This window comes from Bombina bombina, chromosome 5 (genome assembly GCF_027579735.1).
Source record: "Bombina bombina isolate aBomBom1 chromosome 5, aBomBom1.pri, whole genome shotgun sequence".
NCBI classification, from domain to species: Eukaryota; Metazoa; Chordata; class Amphibia; order Anura; family Bombinatoridae; genus Bombina; species Bombina bombina.
Genome location: NC_069503.1, coordinates 11,675,281 through 11,693,187, shown reverse-complemented (window position 1 = coordinate 11,693,187; position 17,907 = coordinate 11,675,281). Strand labels below are relative to the sequence as shown.

Genomic DNA, 17,907 nt, shown 5'->3' with positions numbered 1-17,907 from the left:
TGCACAAGGCTATGAAGGCTGGTTAGTATATGAAGGCTGGTTAGTATATGAAGGCTGCACAAGGCTATGAAGGTTGGTTAGTATATGAAGGCTGGTTAGTATATGAAGGCTGGTTAGTATATGAAGGCTGGTTAGTATATGAAGGCTGCACAAGGCTATGAAGGCTGGTTAGTATATGAAGGCTGCACAAGGCTATGAAGGCTGGTTAGTATATGAAGGCTGCACAAGGCTATGAAGGCTGGTTAGTATATGAAGGCTGGTTAGTATATGAAGGCTGCACAAGGCTATGAAGGCTGGTTAGTATATGAAGGCTGCACAAGGCTATGAAGGCTGGTTAGTATATGTAGGCTGCACAAGGCTATGAAGGCTGGTTAGTATATGAAGGCTGCACAAGGCTATGAAGGCTGGTTAGTATATGAAGGCTGCACAAGGCTATGAAGGTTGGTTAGTATATGAAGGCTGGTTAGTATATGAAGGCTGCACAAGGCTATGAAGGCTGGTTAGTATATGTAGGCTGCACAAGGCTATGAAGGCTGGTTAGTATATGAAGGCTGCACAAGGCTATGAAGGTTGGTTAGTATATGAAGGCTGGTTAGTATATGAAGGCTGGTTAGTATATGAAGGCTGGTTAGTATATGAAGGCTGCACAAGGCTATGAAGGCTGGTTAGTATATGAAGGCTGGTTAGTATATGAAGGCTGGTTAGTATATGAAGGCTGGTTAGTATATGAAGGCTGCACAAGGCTATGAAGGCTGGTTAGTATATGAAGGCTGCACAAGGCTATGAAGGCTGGTTAGTATATGAAGGCTGCACAAGGCTATGAAGGCTGGTTAGTATATGAAGGCTGCACAAGGCTATGAAGGTTGGTTAGTATATGAAGGCTGGTTAGGATATGAAGGCTGCACAAGGCTATGAAGGCTGGTTAGTATATGTAGACTGCACAAGGCTATGAAGGCTGGTTAGTATATGAAGGCTGCACAAGGCTATGAAGGCTGGTTAGTATATGAAGGCTGCACAAGGCTATGAAGGTTGGTTAGTATATGAAGGCTGGTTAGTATATGAAGGCTGCACAAGGGTATGAAGGCTGGTTAGTATATGAAGGCTGCACAAGGCTATGAAGGCTGGTTAGTATATGAAGGCTGCACAAGGCTATGAAGGCTGCACAAGGCTATGAAGGCTGGTTAGGATATGAAGGCTGGTTAGTATATGAAGGCTGGTTAGTATATGAAGGCTGGTTAGTATATGAAGGCTGCACAAGGGTATGAAGGCTGGTTAGTATATGAAGGCTGCACAAGGCTATGAAGGCTGGTTAGTATATGAAGGCTGGTTAGTATATGAAGGCTGGTTAGTATATGAAGGCTGGTTAGTATATGAAGGCTGCACAAGGGTATGAAGGCTGGTTAGTATATGAAGGCTGCACAAGGCTATGAAGGCTGGTTAGTATATGAAGGCTGGTTAGTATATGAAGGCTGGTTAGTATATGAAGGCTGCACAAGGCTATGAAGGCTGGTTAGTATATGAAGGCTGCACAAGGCTATGAAGGCTGGTTAGTATATGAAGGCTGGTTAGTATATGAAGGCTGCACAAGGCTATGAAGGATGTTACCGTAGAACGCAACATGGGGAGTATGTAGCTCTGAGATTGTGTAAACTCTACTTACTTCTGATATGTTGTATCTGTATGAGTCGCACAGGTTCCGCATTCCAATTTCTGTGCCCATGTACCAACCGTTGAAAGGAACAGCTGGGAATTCCAAGCCGCCAATCTCCAAGAGCAAGTTACTGACCGCAGGCAGAGCATACCACTTCAACCCAAGGTCTGCAAACCACTCATATCTAGAAAGGAGAATAGGGAGAGAGTTTATATCATTGTACTGAAGATGAGCAAGATAAGTAGACTTGCAAGGATGGGTGCCATTCAATCTTCATTCTATGCCAAATCAACGGACAATGATTATTCAGGCACATACAAATTGACAAACTGATATCCAGACTATGAGCATTTAGGTATTACACAAGGTGTGAACCATAAGCCAATGTTCTTAAAGGGATGGGGCATTATACACTCATTTTTTCTTTGCATGAATGTTTTGCAGATGATCTATTTATATAGCCCATAAAGTTGTTGTTTTTTTTAAATGTATAGTTTTGTTTATTTTTAAACAGACTCCGAACCAAGCCACAAAGTTTTAGGAGAATACTGATGTATACCTACTCCGGCTTCTTCCTGTTTGTGTAAAGGGGTCTTTTCATATGCAAAAGAAGGGGGAGGGGGGGTGTCTTATTTCCCACTTTCAGTGGGCTTTCCAGCTACATTTTCAACAGAGCTTCTAAGTAAGTTTTTAAACAGTTTTATACTGGATTTTTATATCAGTATCTGTGCATCTTATTCTTTATAGTAGTGTCTATTACATGCAGTTATATGAAAATGAGTGTATACTGTATATTTATATCAGTATCTGTACATATTCTGTTTAGTAGTGTCTATTACGTGCAGTTATATGACAATTAGTGTATACTGTATATTTATATCAGTGTCTGTACATATTCTATATAGTAGTGTCTGTTACATGCAGTTATATGACAATTAGTATATACTGTATATTTACATCAGTATCTGTACATATTCTGTATAGTAGTGTCTATTACATGCAGTTATATGACAATTAGTGTATACAGTATATTTATATCAGTATCTGTACATATTCTGTATAGTAGTGTCTATTACATGCAGTTATATGTAATTAGTGTATACTGTATATTTATATCAGTATCTGTACATATTCTGTATAGTAGTGTCTATTACATACAGTTATATGACAATTAGTGTATACAGTATATTTATATCAGTATCTGTACATATTCTGTATAGTAGTGTCTATTACATGCAGTTATATGTAATTAGTGTATACTGTATATTTATATCAGTATCTGTACATATTCTGTATAGTAGTGTCTATTACATGCAGTTATATGACAATTAGTATATACTGTATATTTATATCAGTATCTGTACATATTCTGTATAGTAGTGTCTATTACATGCAGTTATATGACAATTAGTATATACTGTATATTTATATCAGTATCTGTACATATTCTGTATAGTAGTGTCTATTACATGCAGTTATATGACAATTAGTGTATACTGTATATTTATATCAGTATCTGTACATATTCTGTATAGTAGTGTCTATTACATGCAGCTATATGACAATTAGTGTATACCGTATATTTATATCAGTGTCTGTACATATTCTGTATAGTAGTGTCTATTATATGCAGTTATATGACAATTAGTGTATACTGTATATTTATATCAGTATCTGTACATATTCTGTATAGTAGTGTCTGTTACATGCAGTTATATGTAATTAGTGTATACTGTATATTTATATCAGTATCTGTACATATTCTGTATAGTAGTGTCTATTACATGCAGATATATGACAATTAGTGTATACCGTATATTTATATCAGTGTCTGTACATATTCTGTATAGTAGTGTCTATTACATTCAGTTATATGACAATTAGTGTATACTGTATATTTATATCAGTATCTGTACATATTCTGTATAGTAGTGTCTATTACATGCAGTTATATGACAATTAGTGTATACTGTATATTTATATCAGTATCTGTACATATTCTGTATAGTAGTGTCTATTACATGCAGTTATATGACAATTAGTATATACTGTATATTTATATCAGTATCTGTACATATTCTGTATAGTAGTGTCTATTACATGCAGTTATATGACAATTAGTGTATACTGTATATTTATATCAGTGTCTGTACATATTCTGTATAGTAGTGTCTATTACATGCAGATATATGACAATTAGTGTATACTGTATATTTATATCAGTGTCTGTACATATTCTGTATAGTAGTGTCTATTACATGCAGATATATGACAATTAGTGTATACTATATATTTATATCAGTATCTGTACATATTCTGTATAGTAGTGTCTGTTACGTGCAGTTATATGACAATTGGTGTATACTGTATATTTATATCAGTGTCTGTACATATTCTGTATAGTAGTGTCTTACATGCAGTTATATGACAATTAGTGTATACTGTATATTTATATCAGTATCTGTACATATTCTGTATAGTAGTGTCTTACATGCAGTTATATGACAATTAGTGTATACTGTATATTTATATCAGTATCTGTACATATTCTGTATAGTAGTGTCTATTACATGCAGTTATATGTAATTAGTGTATACTGTATATTTATATCAGTATCTGTACATATTCTGTATAGTAGTGTCTATTACATGCAGTTATATGACAATTAGTGTATACTGTATATTTATATCAGTACTGTACATATTCTGTATAGTAGTGTCTATTACATGCAGTTATATGACAATTAGTGTATACTGTATATTTATATCAGTATCTGTACATATTCTGTATAGTAGTGTCTATCACATGCAGTTATATGACAATTAGTGTATACTGTATATTTATATCAGTATCTGTACATATTCTGTATAGTAGTGTCTATTACATGCAGCTATATGACAATTGGTGTATACTGTATATTTATATCAGTATCTGTACATATTCTGTATAGTAGTGTCTATTACATACAGTTATATGACAATTAGTGTATACTGTATATTTATATCAGTATCTGTACATATTCTGTATAGTAGTGTCTATTACATGCAGTTATATGACAATTAGTGTATACTGTATATTTATATCAGTATCTGTACATATTCTGTATAGTAGTGTCTATTACATGCAGTTATATGACAATTAGTGTATACTGTATATTTATATCAGTATCTGTACATATTCTGTATAGTAGTGTCTATTACATGCAGTTCTATGACAATTAGTGTATACTGTATATTTATATCAGTATCTGTACATATTCTGTATAGTAGTGTCTGTCACATGCAGTTATATGACAATTAGTGTATACTGTATATTTATATCAGTATCTGTATATATTCTGTATAGTAGTGTCTATTACATACAGTTATATGACAATTAGTGTATACTGTATATTTATATCAGTATCTGTACATAGTCTGTATAGTAGTGTCTGTTACATGCAGTTATATGACAATTAGTGTATACTGTATATTTATATCAGTATCTGTACATATTCTGTATAGTAGTGTCTGTTACATGCAGTTATATGACAATTAGTGTATACTGTATATTTATATCAGTATCTGTACATATTCTGTATAGTAGTGTCTATTACATGCAGTTATATGTAATTAGTGTATACTGTATATTTATATCAGTATCTGTACATATTATGTATAGTAGTGTCTATTACATGCAGTTATATGACAATTAGTGTATACTGTATATTTATATCAGTATCTGTACATATTCTGTATAGTAATGTCTGTTACATGCAGATATATGACAATTAGTGTATACTGTATATTTATATCAGTATCTGTACATATTCTGTATAGTAGTGTCTATTACATGCAGTTATATGACAATTAGTGTATACTGTATATTTATATCAGTATCTGTACATATTCTGTATAGTAGTGTCTGTTACATGCAGTTATATGTAATTAGTGTATAGTGTATATTTATATCAGTATCTGTACATATTCTGTATAGTAGTGTCTATTACATGCAGTTATATGACAATTAGTGTATACTGTATATTTATATCAGTATCTGTACATATTCTGTATAGTAGTGTCTATTACATGCAGTTATATGTAATTAGTGTATAGTGTATATTTATATCAGTAACTGTACATATTCTGTATAGTAGTGTCTATTACATGCAGTTATATGACAATTAGTGTATACTGTATATTTATATCAGTATCTGTACATATTCTGTATAGTAATGTCTGTTACATGCAGATATATGACAATTAGTGTATACTGTATATTTATATCAGTATCTGTACATATTCTGTATAGTAGTGTCTGTTACATGCAGTTATATGACAATTAGTGTATACTGTATATTTATATCAGTATCTGTACATATTCTGTATAGTAGTGTCTATTACATGCAGTTATATGTAATTAGTGTATACTGTATATTTATATCAGTATCTGTACATATTCTGTATAGTAGTGTCTATTACATACAGTTATATGTAATTAGTGTATACTGTATATTTATATCAGTATCTGTACATATTCTGTATAGTAGTGTCTATTACATGCAGTTATATGACAATTAGTGTATACTGTATATTTATATCAGTATCTGTACATATTCTGTATAGTAGTGTATATTACATGTAGTTATATGACAATTAGTGTATACTGTATATTTATATCAGTATCTGTACATATTCTGTATAGTAGTGTATATTACATGCAGTTATATGACAATTAGTGTATACTGTATATTTATATCAGTATCTGTACATATTCTGTATAGTAGTGTCTGTTACATACAGTTATATGACAATTAGTGTATACTGTATATTTATATCAGTATCTGTACATATTCTGTATAGTAGTGTCTGTTACATGCAGTTATATGTAATTAGTGTATACTGTATATTTATATCAGTAGCTGTACATATTCTGTATAGTAGTGTCTATTACATACAGTTATATGACAATTAGTGTATACTGTATATTTATATCAGTATCTGTACATATTCTGTATAGTAGTGTCTATTACATGCAGTTATATGACAATTAGTGTATACTGTATATTTATATCAGTATCTGTACATATTCTGTATAGCAGTGTCTATTACATGCAGTTATATGACAATTAGTGTATACTGTATATTTATATCAGTATCTGTACATATTCTGTATAGTAGTGTCTGTTACATGCAGTTATATGTAATTAGTGTATACTGTATATTTATATTAGTATCTGTACATATTCTGTATAGTAGTGTCTGTTACATGCAGTTATATGACAATTAGTGTATACTGTATATTTCTATCAGTATCTGTACATATTCTGTATAGTAGTGTCTGTTATATGCAGTTATATGACAATTAGTGTATACTGAATATTTATATCAGTATCTGTACATATTCTGTATAGTAGTGTCTATTACATACAGTTATATGTAATTAGTGTATACTGTATATTTATATCAGTATCTGTGCATCTTATTCTTTATAGTAGTGTCTATTACATGCAGTTATATGACAATTAGTGTATACTGTATATTTATATCAGTATCTGTACATATTCTGTATAGTAGTGTCTATTACATGCAGATATATGACAATTAGTGTATACTGTATATTTATATCAGTATCTGTACATATTCTGTATAGTAGTGTCTGTTACATGCAGTTATATGTAATTAGTGTATACTGTATATTTATATCAGTATCTGTACATATTCTGTATATTAGTGTCTATTACATGCAGTTATATGTAATTAGTGTATACTGTATATTTATATCAGTATCTGTACATATTCTGTATAGTAGTGTCTATTACATGCAGTTATATGACAATTAGTGTATACTGTATATTTATATCAGTATCTGTACATATTCTGTATAGTAGTGTCTGTTACATGCAGTTATATGTAATTAGTGTATACTGTATATTTATATCAGTATCTGTACATATTCTGTATAGTAGTGTCTATTACATGCAGTTATATGACAATTAGTGTATACTGTATATTTATATCAGTATCTGTACATATTCTGTATAGTAGTGTATATTACATACAGTTATATGACAATTAGTATATACTGTATATTTATATCAGTATCTGTACATATTCTGTATAGTAGTGTATATTACATACAGTTATATGACAATTAGTGTATACTGTATATTTATATCAGTATCTGTACATATTCTGTATAGTAGTGTCTATTGCATGCAGTTATATGACAATTAGTGTATACTGTATATTTATATCAGTATCTGTGCATATTCTGTATAGTAGTGTCTATTACATGCAGTTATATGACAATTAGTGTATACTGTATAGTTATATCAGTATCTGTACATATTCTGTATAGTAGTGTCTATTACATGCAGTTATATGACAATTACTGTATACTGTATATTTATATCAGTATCTGTACATATTCTGTATAGTAGTGTCTGTTACATGCAGTTATATGACACATTAGTATATACTGTATATTTATATCAGTATCTGTACATATTCTGTATAGTAGTGTCTGTTACATGCAGTTATATGACAATTAGTGTATACTGTATATTTATATCAGTATCTGTACATATTATGTATAGTAGTGTCTATTACATGCAGTTATATGACAATTAGTGTATACTGTATATTTATATCAGTATCTGTACATATTCTTTATAGTAGTGTCTATTACATGCAGTTATATGAAAATGAGTGTATACTGTCCCTTTAAGTCTAGTTTAAATAACTTAGTAAAGGAACTAATCACATGCTGCACAGTTAAGCTGGTAGAGTCTAAGGGGCATATTTATCAATGCGCCAACGGACATGATACAAAGTAGCGTATTATGTCCGTCCCACATCGATAAATGCTGACAGCATACCCTGTCTGCATTTATCTTTGCACAAGCAGTTCTTGTGAACTGATGGTGCAATGCTGCCCCCTGCAGATTCGCGGCCGCTAGCAGAGGGTGTCAATCAACCCGATCATATTTGATCCAGTTGATTTCTGTCCGCGGCCTCAGAGCAGGTGGACAAGTTATGGAGCAGCGGTAAATATGCCCCTAGAGCTCTACATCCATAAAGGAAGTTTGCACAGAAGGTAACAAGCGTGTGATTCACTCTCATGCATAAGGTTTAACTAGAGCTTAGTGACACACACTAGATCACTGTATATCTACATATTCTCCATCAGGAATCCACTGATAAGGAGGATTCTGGGTAAGGATATTCCCTCCATTCTTGGATATGGCCTAGATTACAATTGTGCATTAACATTGCTCAAGAGCAGTCAATAGTGCTTTTATTCTTGCTCTCACAATACAAGTCAAAAGTTATTTTTTAATACTTGAGCATTGTCGGATAGTGCATGTGTGCCAAATTCTTCACATAATAATCTTAAAGTAAAATTTATGCCAGCATCAGTCAGGTGCTAAGCCGAGGGTGCGCTAAGCCGAGGGTGCGCTAAGCCGAGGGTGCGCTAAGCCTAGAGTGCGCTAAGCCGAGGGTGCGCTAAGCCGAGGGTGCGCTAAGCCGAGAGTGCGCTTATCCGAGAGTGCGCTTAGCAGAGGGTGCGCTAAGCCGAGGGTGCGCTAAGCCGAGAGTGCGCTTAGCCGAGAGTGCGCTATGCAGAGGGTGCGCTAAGCCGAGGGTGCGCTATGCAGAGGGTGCGCTTAGCCAAGAGTGCGCTATGCAGAGGGTGCGCTAAGCCGAGGGTGCGCTAAGCCGAGGATGCGGTAAGCCGAGGGTGCGCTGAGCCGAGGGTGCGCTTAGCCGAGAGTGCGTTTAGCCGAGAGTGCGCTATGCAGAGGGTGCGCTATGCAGAGGGTGCGCTATGCAGAGGGTGCGCTAAGCCGAGGGTGCGCTAAGCCGAGGGTGCACTAAGCCGAGGGTGCGCTAAGCCGAGGGTGCGCTAAGCCGAGGGTGCGCTATGCAGAGGGTGCGCTATGCAGAGAGTGCGCTAAGCAGAGGGTGCACTATGCAGAGGGTGCGCTAAGCAGAGAGTGCACTTAGCCGAGGGGGCTTTAAACAGTAGAGTTATTAATGCAATTCTATACTAGACTTGTGTGCGGCGGGAAAATTTGTTTAGTTTTGGATATTTTCGAATTTCGTTTTCGGATCGATTCAAATTCGGATACATTCGAATGCATTTGCTTCGGATTCGAATAAATTTGGATGTATTCGGATTCGATTTGTAAATTCGTTATGTGTTAGGTGGGATGTGCTGTGTATTAGACTAGTATTATTTACTGTAATATTAGGTGTAACCCATAGCAGAGTGATATAACCTAATATACTGTACAATACTAGTGTAATTGTGATTAGTCCACGGCCATCCGAATGTAACAAATAAATCCAAACTAATTTGGATTTTTTCGTTAATTTCGGTGCTACAGTAATTTGGAAATTTGAATCGATCCGAAGCCGCGAATTTGACAAATTCGTCTGAATTTTGATTCGGAACGAAACGCACGTCTATTCTGTACTGTACTATTAATAATGGTTCACTTCAAGTCTTAAAAAGCACTACATTTCACAGTGCTATTTTGGATGCAACACTTAACTCATCACTAATAATACAAGCGCTAATTGCCCTCCCTGCACTATCAATTAGATGTATAGGACACAAAAACCTTTTGGTTACATTAGGATGTTTTGGATAAAATATTTAGGTGTATGAAAAAAAGGAAGTCCAATGAGCCTAATGTTAAAAATTAATGATCTTTATTCCAAAAATTAAAACAGCACAAAGGAGGTGGCTAACTTATCTGTAGAGGCCAAACAAAGAACGTCTGACCGGTTTCAGTGCTACAGCACCGTAATCATAGACTTAAATATAATGCAGCTGTCAAGGACTTAAATAGTGCACAGCTCATTCTGATTGGATAAAACTTAAAAGAAATAATTGGCCTCAAGATAACCCTTTATATACCTGACAAACGTATACAATGTGAGATGATTTAGTATATGTACACAACAATTAACCCCCTACATCCATTATCTATTTATATATAATGTTAGAGGTATTAAATATACATATACATATCCCATATTTAATATAACAGCAATACACACACCCCAGTAACCACTGTTAACTTATTTGCTTCAATTAACATTGTTGGTATAACTAATATAATTGCCTGTTGATGGAGAATGGAAAATCTTTTAAAGAAATAGGTATAAATATAACCCATAATTATTTGCACTTCACCTTTCCACAAACGATAGTTTAAAGTTATAAAAACAACCCTATGATAATAAAGTGGGCTTGGTGAATAAATATAGACAAGAAAGGGGAGGGCAGATAAATACTAATAACACACTAGTATCACTAAGGAGAATTAATGGACATAATGCTTTCATTGTTTACCCATTTGTGAAAAAGTAATCAATACCTCTTAGATGTCAAATGAATAATTATATTTACTAACAGCAAAGGTGGCAGTGCCCACATCTAGGTGCTTTATAATTAGAGGAACTACCTTTGCCAAAAGTTAATAATATCGTGTTCTGAATGATGGAACCAGGCTATTAAGTCTATATATCCAATAGGCTTCTTGCCGACATAGAATAGGATATTTGTCCCCACCTCTAGGTGGCCTCTGAATCTGCTCTATTGCCTTCCACCTGAATGTATCCACATTCTTATGATGAAATTCCAAAAAATGTCTGGAGAGGGCCGAGCGTGGTCTTTCTGCTGATATATAGGATAGATGTTCCCTGATTCTTTTTGCACTGAGTGCATTCAATCAGATAGATATACTCTTGCAGCTCACACACCCCTTAGTAGGGAATTCTTCTCCTGTCTGATATGATCTAAATGACTTAGATATATGAATATGATGACAGGATGTACATTTGTTTCTCCCACATCTGTAAGTTCCTGTACAATGCAGCCAGGAGCTCCCAGAGGTTTTGCTCTTAAGGAGACTAGGAGATAATATATTCCCTAGTGTAGCATTGCATTTTGCTGAAAATGAGCATCCCTTTTCTACTTGTTTCCTCAGTTTTTTTATCTCCCATTAAAATGTGTAAATTCCTATTAATAACCTTACAAACCTGTTCATACTGGTCTGAAAAATTAGTAACAAACCTTGGTTTAGAATGTTTAGGAAATACTTATTTTCTTACTTTTTGACACATCCATAATATCATCCTTGTAGGCTCTGTCTACCACTTTTCACGGATAACCTCTATCCCTTAGTCTTTGACTCAGGATTTCACTCTCTTGGTGGAAAGATTCTTCCAGACTGCAGTTTCTTTTCAGCCGCATAAATTGTCCTTTGGCTATGCCTCTAAGTACATGTCCAGGGTGACTACTCCGGGCATGCAGTAAGCTATTTCCTGCAATCGGTTTCCTAAAGAGAGTGGAAACCACTTTACCTAGTAGAGCTGACCCTCTTAGGGACATATCCAGGTAATTGATTTTATCTTTCTGCCACTCATAGGTAAAATGTTTACCCACATTGTTCAGATTTAAGCCATCCACAAAAACTCTCGCTTGGTCATGATCAGATGACCAAACAATTAGAAGATCATCGATATACCTTATATATTTAATTATGTGTTCCATTTGGACGCAAGTACCTCCATAGATGTGGCACCTTTCCCACCAATAAACAAAAAACCCACACTGAAAAAAAAACTCTGTGACTCTGTCGACTTACCGCGTCCGGTCCTAGGGCGGTTTTTTTTTCCTTCTCTCTCTGTGGTCGGTCTGGGGCTGGGCTCTGGTTACCGGTGATCCGTGATCCCCGTGGATATGTTAATCTCCTTATCTTGCGCCCAGGATGCCCTGGAGCTCCTCGACTCCGAATTACCAACTGAAAGCAGACCCCACCCTCCTCAGACCCGTGCGGCTTCTCCTATTGGTCAGCGGCTCAGGATGTCACTGCCCGGTGAATATTCCGTCCAATCCACGAAAGGGGGAGGGGAGGAGGCGAACCTCAGCTGTGCTCACTGTGAGGGATCCGATTGTCAGGGAAATAAAGGAAAACAGGAGCATCAGTGGATGTAGAGAATCAGCGTTTATTTCCACAATAACGCTGTGTTAAAAGCACTCAAAACACAAACAAGATACCTACCCTATTTGAGCAATCAGCTGCTGTCAGCATTACCGGAGAACTATTTGTTTACCACAATTTGACTTTCTTGTTTGTGTTTTGAGTGCTTTTAACACAGCGTTATTGTGGAAATAAACGCTGATTCTCTACATCCACTGGTGCTCCTGTTTTCCTTTATTTCCCTGACCTTTCCCACTAACCCATAAACAGGTTGGCGTATGATGGGGCAAATTTTGCTCCCATCGCTGTGCCACGCCTCTAGAGGTAGTAGCGTCCCTGGAACATAAAAAAGTTATGTTCCAGCAAAAACTTGATCACGCTGTGTAGAAATGTTTTCATCTCTTGCAATAAATCGGCATATAGGTCTAGAAAATATCTGATGGCTGTTAAGCCATGTTGGTGAGATAGACGAGTACAGGGAAACCACATCAATGGTAAGCCAACTGTACTCATCTTTCCAATTGATATTCTCCATTACCTGTAGAGTGTGATGGTATCCCTAACATAGCTAGGCAAATTAGGTACAAGCGGTTGTAGAAAGGAATTGACCCACTTTGACGAAGGCTCCAAGAGTGAACCAATACCAGCCACTATTGGTCTCCCCTTGATATCATTTGTACTTTTATGAACTTTGGGGAGATGGTGGAAGATGGGTGTGACAGGATAAATGACCACCATCTGGTCAGCAGATTGTGCATCAATCAACCCATCCTCCACCGCCCCATCCAAAAGATGCTTTAGCTCACGAGAAAACCTGGTGGATTGGATTCCCTGGTAGCTCAGTATAGGTATCCACATCACTCAATTGGCGAAAAGCCTCATTGATGTAGTCTACCCTATCCATCACCACCACACCTACCACCTATGTACGAGTTTTTAAATTACGATTTGATCATTATCACGTAATTTGGTCAATGCTTCTTTTTCTTTTAATGTTAAATTGTAAGAACCTCCTAGTATGGACCTTGATAACTCAGTTAAGTCTTCCACAACTATCTGATGAAACACTTGAAACACTTCCAGAGCCTTACCCCTAGCTTGTAAGGGATAAAAAGTGGACTTAGGTTTTAATACCGGATTCAAAGTGTGCCTATGGGGGTCATCAATTGTTAGACCCTCATTCTGCAAACCTTCAAGGGACACCACTGTGCAAGTATCTACAAATGTCATAGACTCTGCAATAGAGGGTCCTGAATAAACTTAATTTCTAGGGATTTGCTCTGTCATGTTATTATTTGAAAAATATCTCTGTAAAGTGAGGTCTCTGACCAATTTATTAACATCCAAAATAGTTTTAAATAAATCAAACAATTTGGATGGAACAAACCCAAGACCATAATTCAGGACCCTCTCCTCGGTCTCTGTGAGCACATAAGAAGAAACATTAATAACCATATTTAGTGATATTTTTTCTGTTTCTTGTTTTGATTTTTGGCTCTCAGAGTATATCTTGATTGAGTCTGTTCTCCAATTATATGACCAATATTCTCTTGTTTCTGGCCTCCCCCTCCTTGGAACTGCCTATCTGCCTCTTGAAAAACCTAAGTGTCAGCTCTACCACTAGTCGTGGGTATATCTCCTGAATATTACATACATATTTAGATGTTCACCGTTAGTACCTGATTGTGGAATAAGATAACACACCCTGAGCTAATGTGCTCACTTATACTATAGCCCTAGATATTTGTGTAGCATACGGCTCGGTAGTTTCTTCTACTTCCCATATGGATTCCCAGAGATAGGGGATTTAGGTGAGGCCATAACATTAGTTAGAAAATAAGCACTGCTGAGAATGTGTGCGCCACTAAACCATGTGCAGTACAGGTGCTCACGTTGGGTGACGGAGTGGCACTTCTAGCACCAGATCTGGAGGAATCTCATAGAGTTTCGGATCTTCGCCATTGGCCTGCAGCAGCAGCGGTAACACATCAAATCTCCCACCTTTGGGTTTCCAGCCCAGCTGGACACAGAGCTACACAGAGGAGTCAAAAGGTTAAATAAGTTAAGAATTAGACTTTGTGTACAAAAGTAAAGTAGACAGAACAGCATCATGGATAACGGAACCAAAAGACAATATAGAAAAAGACAATATAGAAAAAGACAATATAGAAAAAGACAATATAGAAAAAGACAATATAGAAAAAGACAATATAGAAAAAGACAATATAGAAAAAGACAATATAGAAAAGACAATATAGAAAAGACAATATAGAAAAAGACAATATAGAAAAGACAATATAGAAAAAGACAATATAGAAAAAGACAATATAGAAAAAGACAATATAGAAAAAGACAATATAGAAGCTTAAATCATATAGAAGCAAAACACTCAGCGCTTAATTACAGTTGGAGCACAAATCTCTGTGCGTTTGTGTTGGGGCAAAAATTTGCCTTTTTGGACACACGTTAAATAACCTCGATATTACAAAGTTGCAAGTAAATTTGACTGTGAGAGTGAAATACACATAAACACAAATACATAAGTATATAAAGGTATAGATAAATACTTATATATTTGTGTTTATGTGTGTATAAATACATAAGTATTCATCTATACCTTTATATACTTATATATTTGTGTTTATGTGTGTATAAATACATAAGTATATAAAGGTATAGATAAATACTTATATATTTGTGTTTATGTGTGTATAAATACATAAGTATTCATCTATACCTTTATATACTTATATATTTGTGTTTATGTGTGTATAAATACATAAGTATATAAAGGTATAGATAAATACTTATGTATTTATACACACATAAACACAAATATATAAGTATATAAAGGTATAGCTAAATACTTATATATTTGTGTTTATGTGTATATAAATACATAAGTATATAAAGGTATACATATATACTTATGTATTTATATATATATATATATATATACACATAAACACAAATATATCAGTATATAAAGGTATAGATATATACTTATGTATTTATACACACACAAACACAAATATATAAGTATATAAAGGTATACATATATACTTATGTATTTATATATACACACATAAACACAAATATATATGTATATAAAGGTATACATATATATTCATGTATTTATATATACACACATAAACACAAATATATAAGTATATAAAGGTATACATATATACTCATGTATTTATATATACACACATAAACACAAATGTATATGTATAACCACTATGTATAACCCAGAGAGAGGGGCAATAACATGGTTAAAGCCCGGACAGACCTCAGTAAGTTCCACTATGTATAACCCAGAGGGGCAATGACAGATGGTTAAGGACAGGTCAGACCTCAGTAAGTTCCACTATGTATAACCCAGAGGGGCAATAACAGATGGTTAAGGACAGGTCAGACCTCAGTAAGTTCCACTATGTATAACCCAGAGAGGGGCAATAACAGATCAGGTCAGACCTCAGTAAGTTCCACTATGTATAACCCAGAGAGGGGCAATAACAGATCAGGTCAGACCTCAGTAAGTTCCACTATGTATAACCCAGAGGGGCAATAACAGATCAGGTCAGACCTCAGTAAGTTCCACTATGTATAACCCAGAAGGGCAATGACAGATGGTTAAGGACAGGTCAGACCTCAGTAAGTTCCACTATGTATAACCCAGAGGGGCAATAACAGATCAGGTCCGACCTCAGTAAGTTCCACTATGTATAACCCAGAGGGGCAATAACAGATCAGGCCAGACCTCAGTAAGTTCCACTATGTATAACCCAGAGGGGCAATAACAGATGCTTAAGGACAGGTCAGACCTCAGTAAGTTCCACTATGTATAACCCAGAGGGGCAATAACAGATGGTTAAGGACAGGACAGACCTCAGTAAGTTCCACTATATATAACCCAGAGGGGCAATAACAGATGGTTAAGGACAGGTCAGACCTCAGTAAGTTCCACTATGTATAACCCAGAGGGGCAATAACAGATGGTTAAGGACAGGTCAGACCTCAGTAAGTCCCACGATGTATAACCCAGAGGGGCAATAACAGATGGTTAAGGACAGGTCCGACCTAAGTAAGTCCCACTATGTATAACCAAGAGAGGGGCAATAACAGATCAGGTCAGACCTCAGTAAGTCCCACTATGTATAACCCAGAGGGGCAATAACAGATGGTTAAGGACAGGTCAGACCTCAGTAAGTTCCACTATGTATAACCCAGAGGGGCAATAACAGATGGTTAAGGACAGGTCAGACCTCAGTAAATTCCACTATGTATAACCCAGAGGGGCAATAACAGATGGTTAAGGACAGGTCAGACCTCAGTAAGTTCCACTATGTATAACCCAGAGGGGCAATAACAGATAATAAAGGACAGGTCAGACCTCAGTAAGTTCCACTATGTATAAACCAGAGGGGCAATAACAGATGGTTAAGGACAGGTCAGACCTCAGTAAGTTCCACTATGTATAACCCAGAGGGGCAATAACAGATGGTTAAGGACAGGACAGACCTTAGTAAGTTCCACTATGTATAACCCAGAGGGGCAATAACAGATGGTTAAGGACAGGACAGACCTCAGTAAGTTCCACTATGTATAACCCAGAGGGGCAATAACAGATGGTTAAGGACAGGACAGACCTTAGTAAGTTCCACTATGTATAACCCAGAGGGGCAATAACAGATGGTAAGGAATGGTCAGACCTCAGTAAGTTCCACTATGTATAACCCAGAGGGGCAATAACAGATGGTTAAGGACAGGTCAGACCTCAGTAAGTTCCACTATGTATAACCCAGAGGGGCAATAACAGATGGTTAAGGACAGGTCAGACCTCAGTAAGTTCCACTATGTATAACCCAGAGGGGCAATAACAGATGGTTAAGGACTGGTCAGACCTCAGTAAGTTCCACGTTGAGGGGGTCGCCCACCACACTGTCGTCCTCTTGTCTATAACCTGCATAGCGGATAAACTGACTGTTCCAGATACGGAAATCAGAGCTTCCATCATTCCTCTGAGGGAAAATGGTGATGGCCGATCTGCAAAAAGCGAAAACGGAAATTATTTGTGAATCTTCTTGACCAGAAAATGGCGTATGATTGCGTCAGTGAATGAGAAGAAATGTATTATACAAGATCATCTACAACATCGTAAGATACTAAACAAGCAAATACAATGACGTGTGTTTTGTAATGTTATATGAACGGCTTTATAAAAACTGAGCTGTGTGCCTCATCTTAAAGGGACACTGAACACAAACTACATGAT

At 35.9% G+C, this 17,907-nt stretch overlaps 1 protein-coding gene across 3 annotated transcripts in view; it reads right to left on the bottom strand.

Annotated features, from left to right (window-relative positions):
• Positions 1-17,907, bottom strand: part of NOS3 (nitric oxide synthase 3) — a 720,543-nt gene that overhangs the window by 389,832 nt on the left and 312,804 nt on the right. For all 3 annotated transcript variants that reach the window (XR_008402467.1, XM_053713262.1, XM_053713263.1), the window contains exons 6-8: positions 17,537-17,678; positions 14,522-14,661; positions 1,661-1,835 (exon numbers count right to left, since the gene is read on the bottom strand). Coding sequence is in view for 2 of the 3 variants with exons in the window: in XM_053713262.1 (XP_053569237.1) it covers positions 1,661-1,835; positions 14,522-14,661; positions 17,537-17,678 (457 nt within the window). In the remaining variant the exon portion in view is untranslated. The remainder of the gene's footprint in view (positions 1-1,660; positions 1,836-14,521; positions 14,662-17,536; positions 17,679-17,907) is intronic.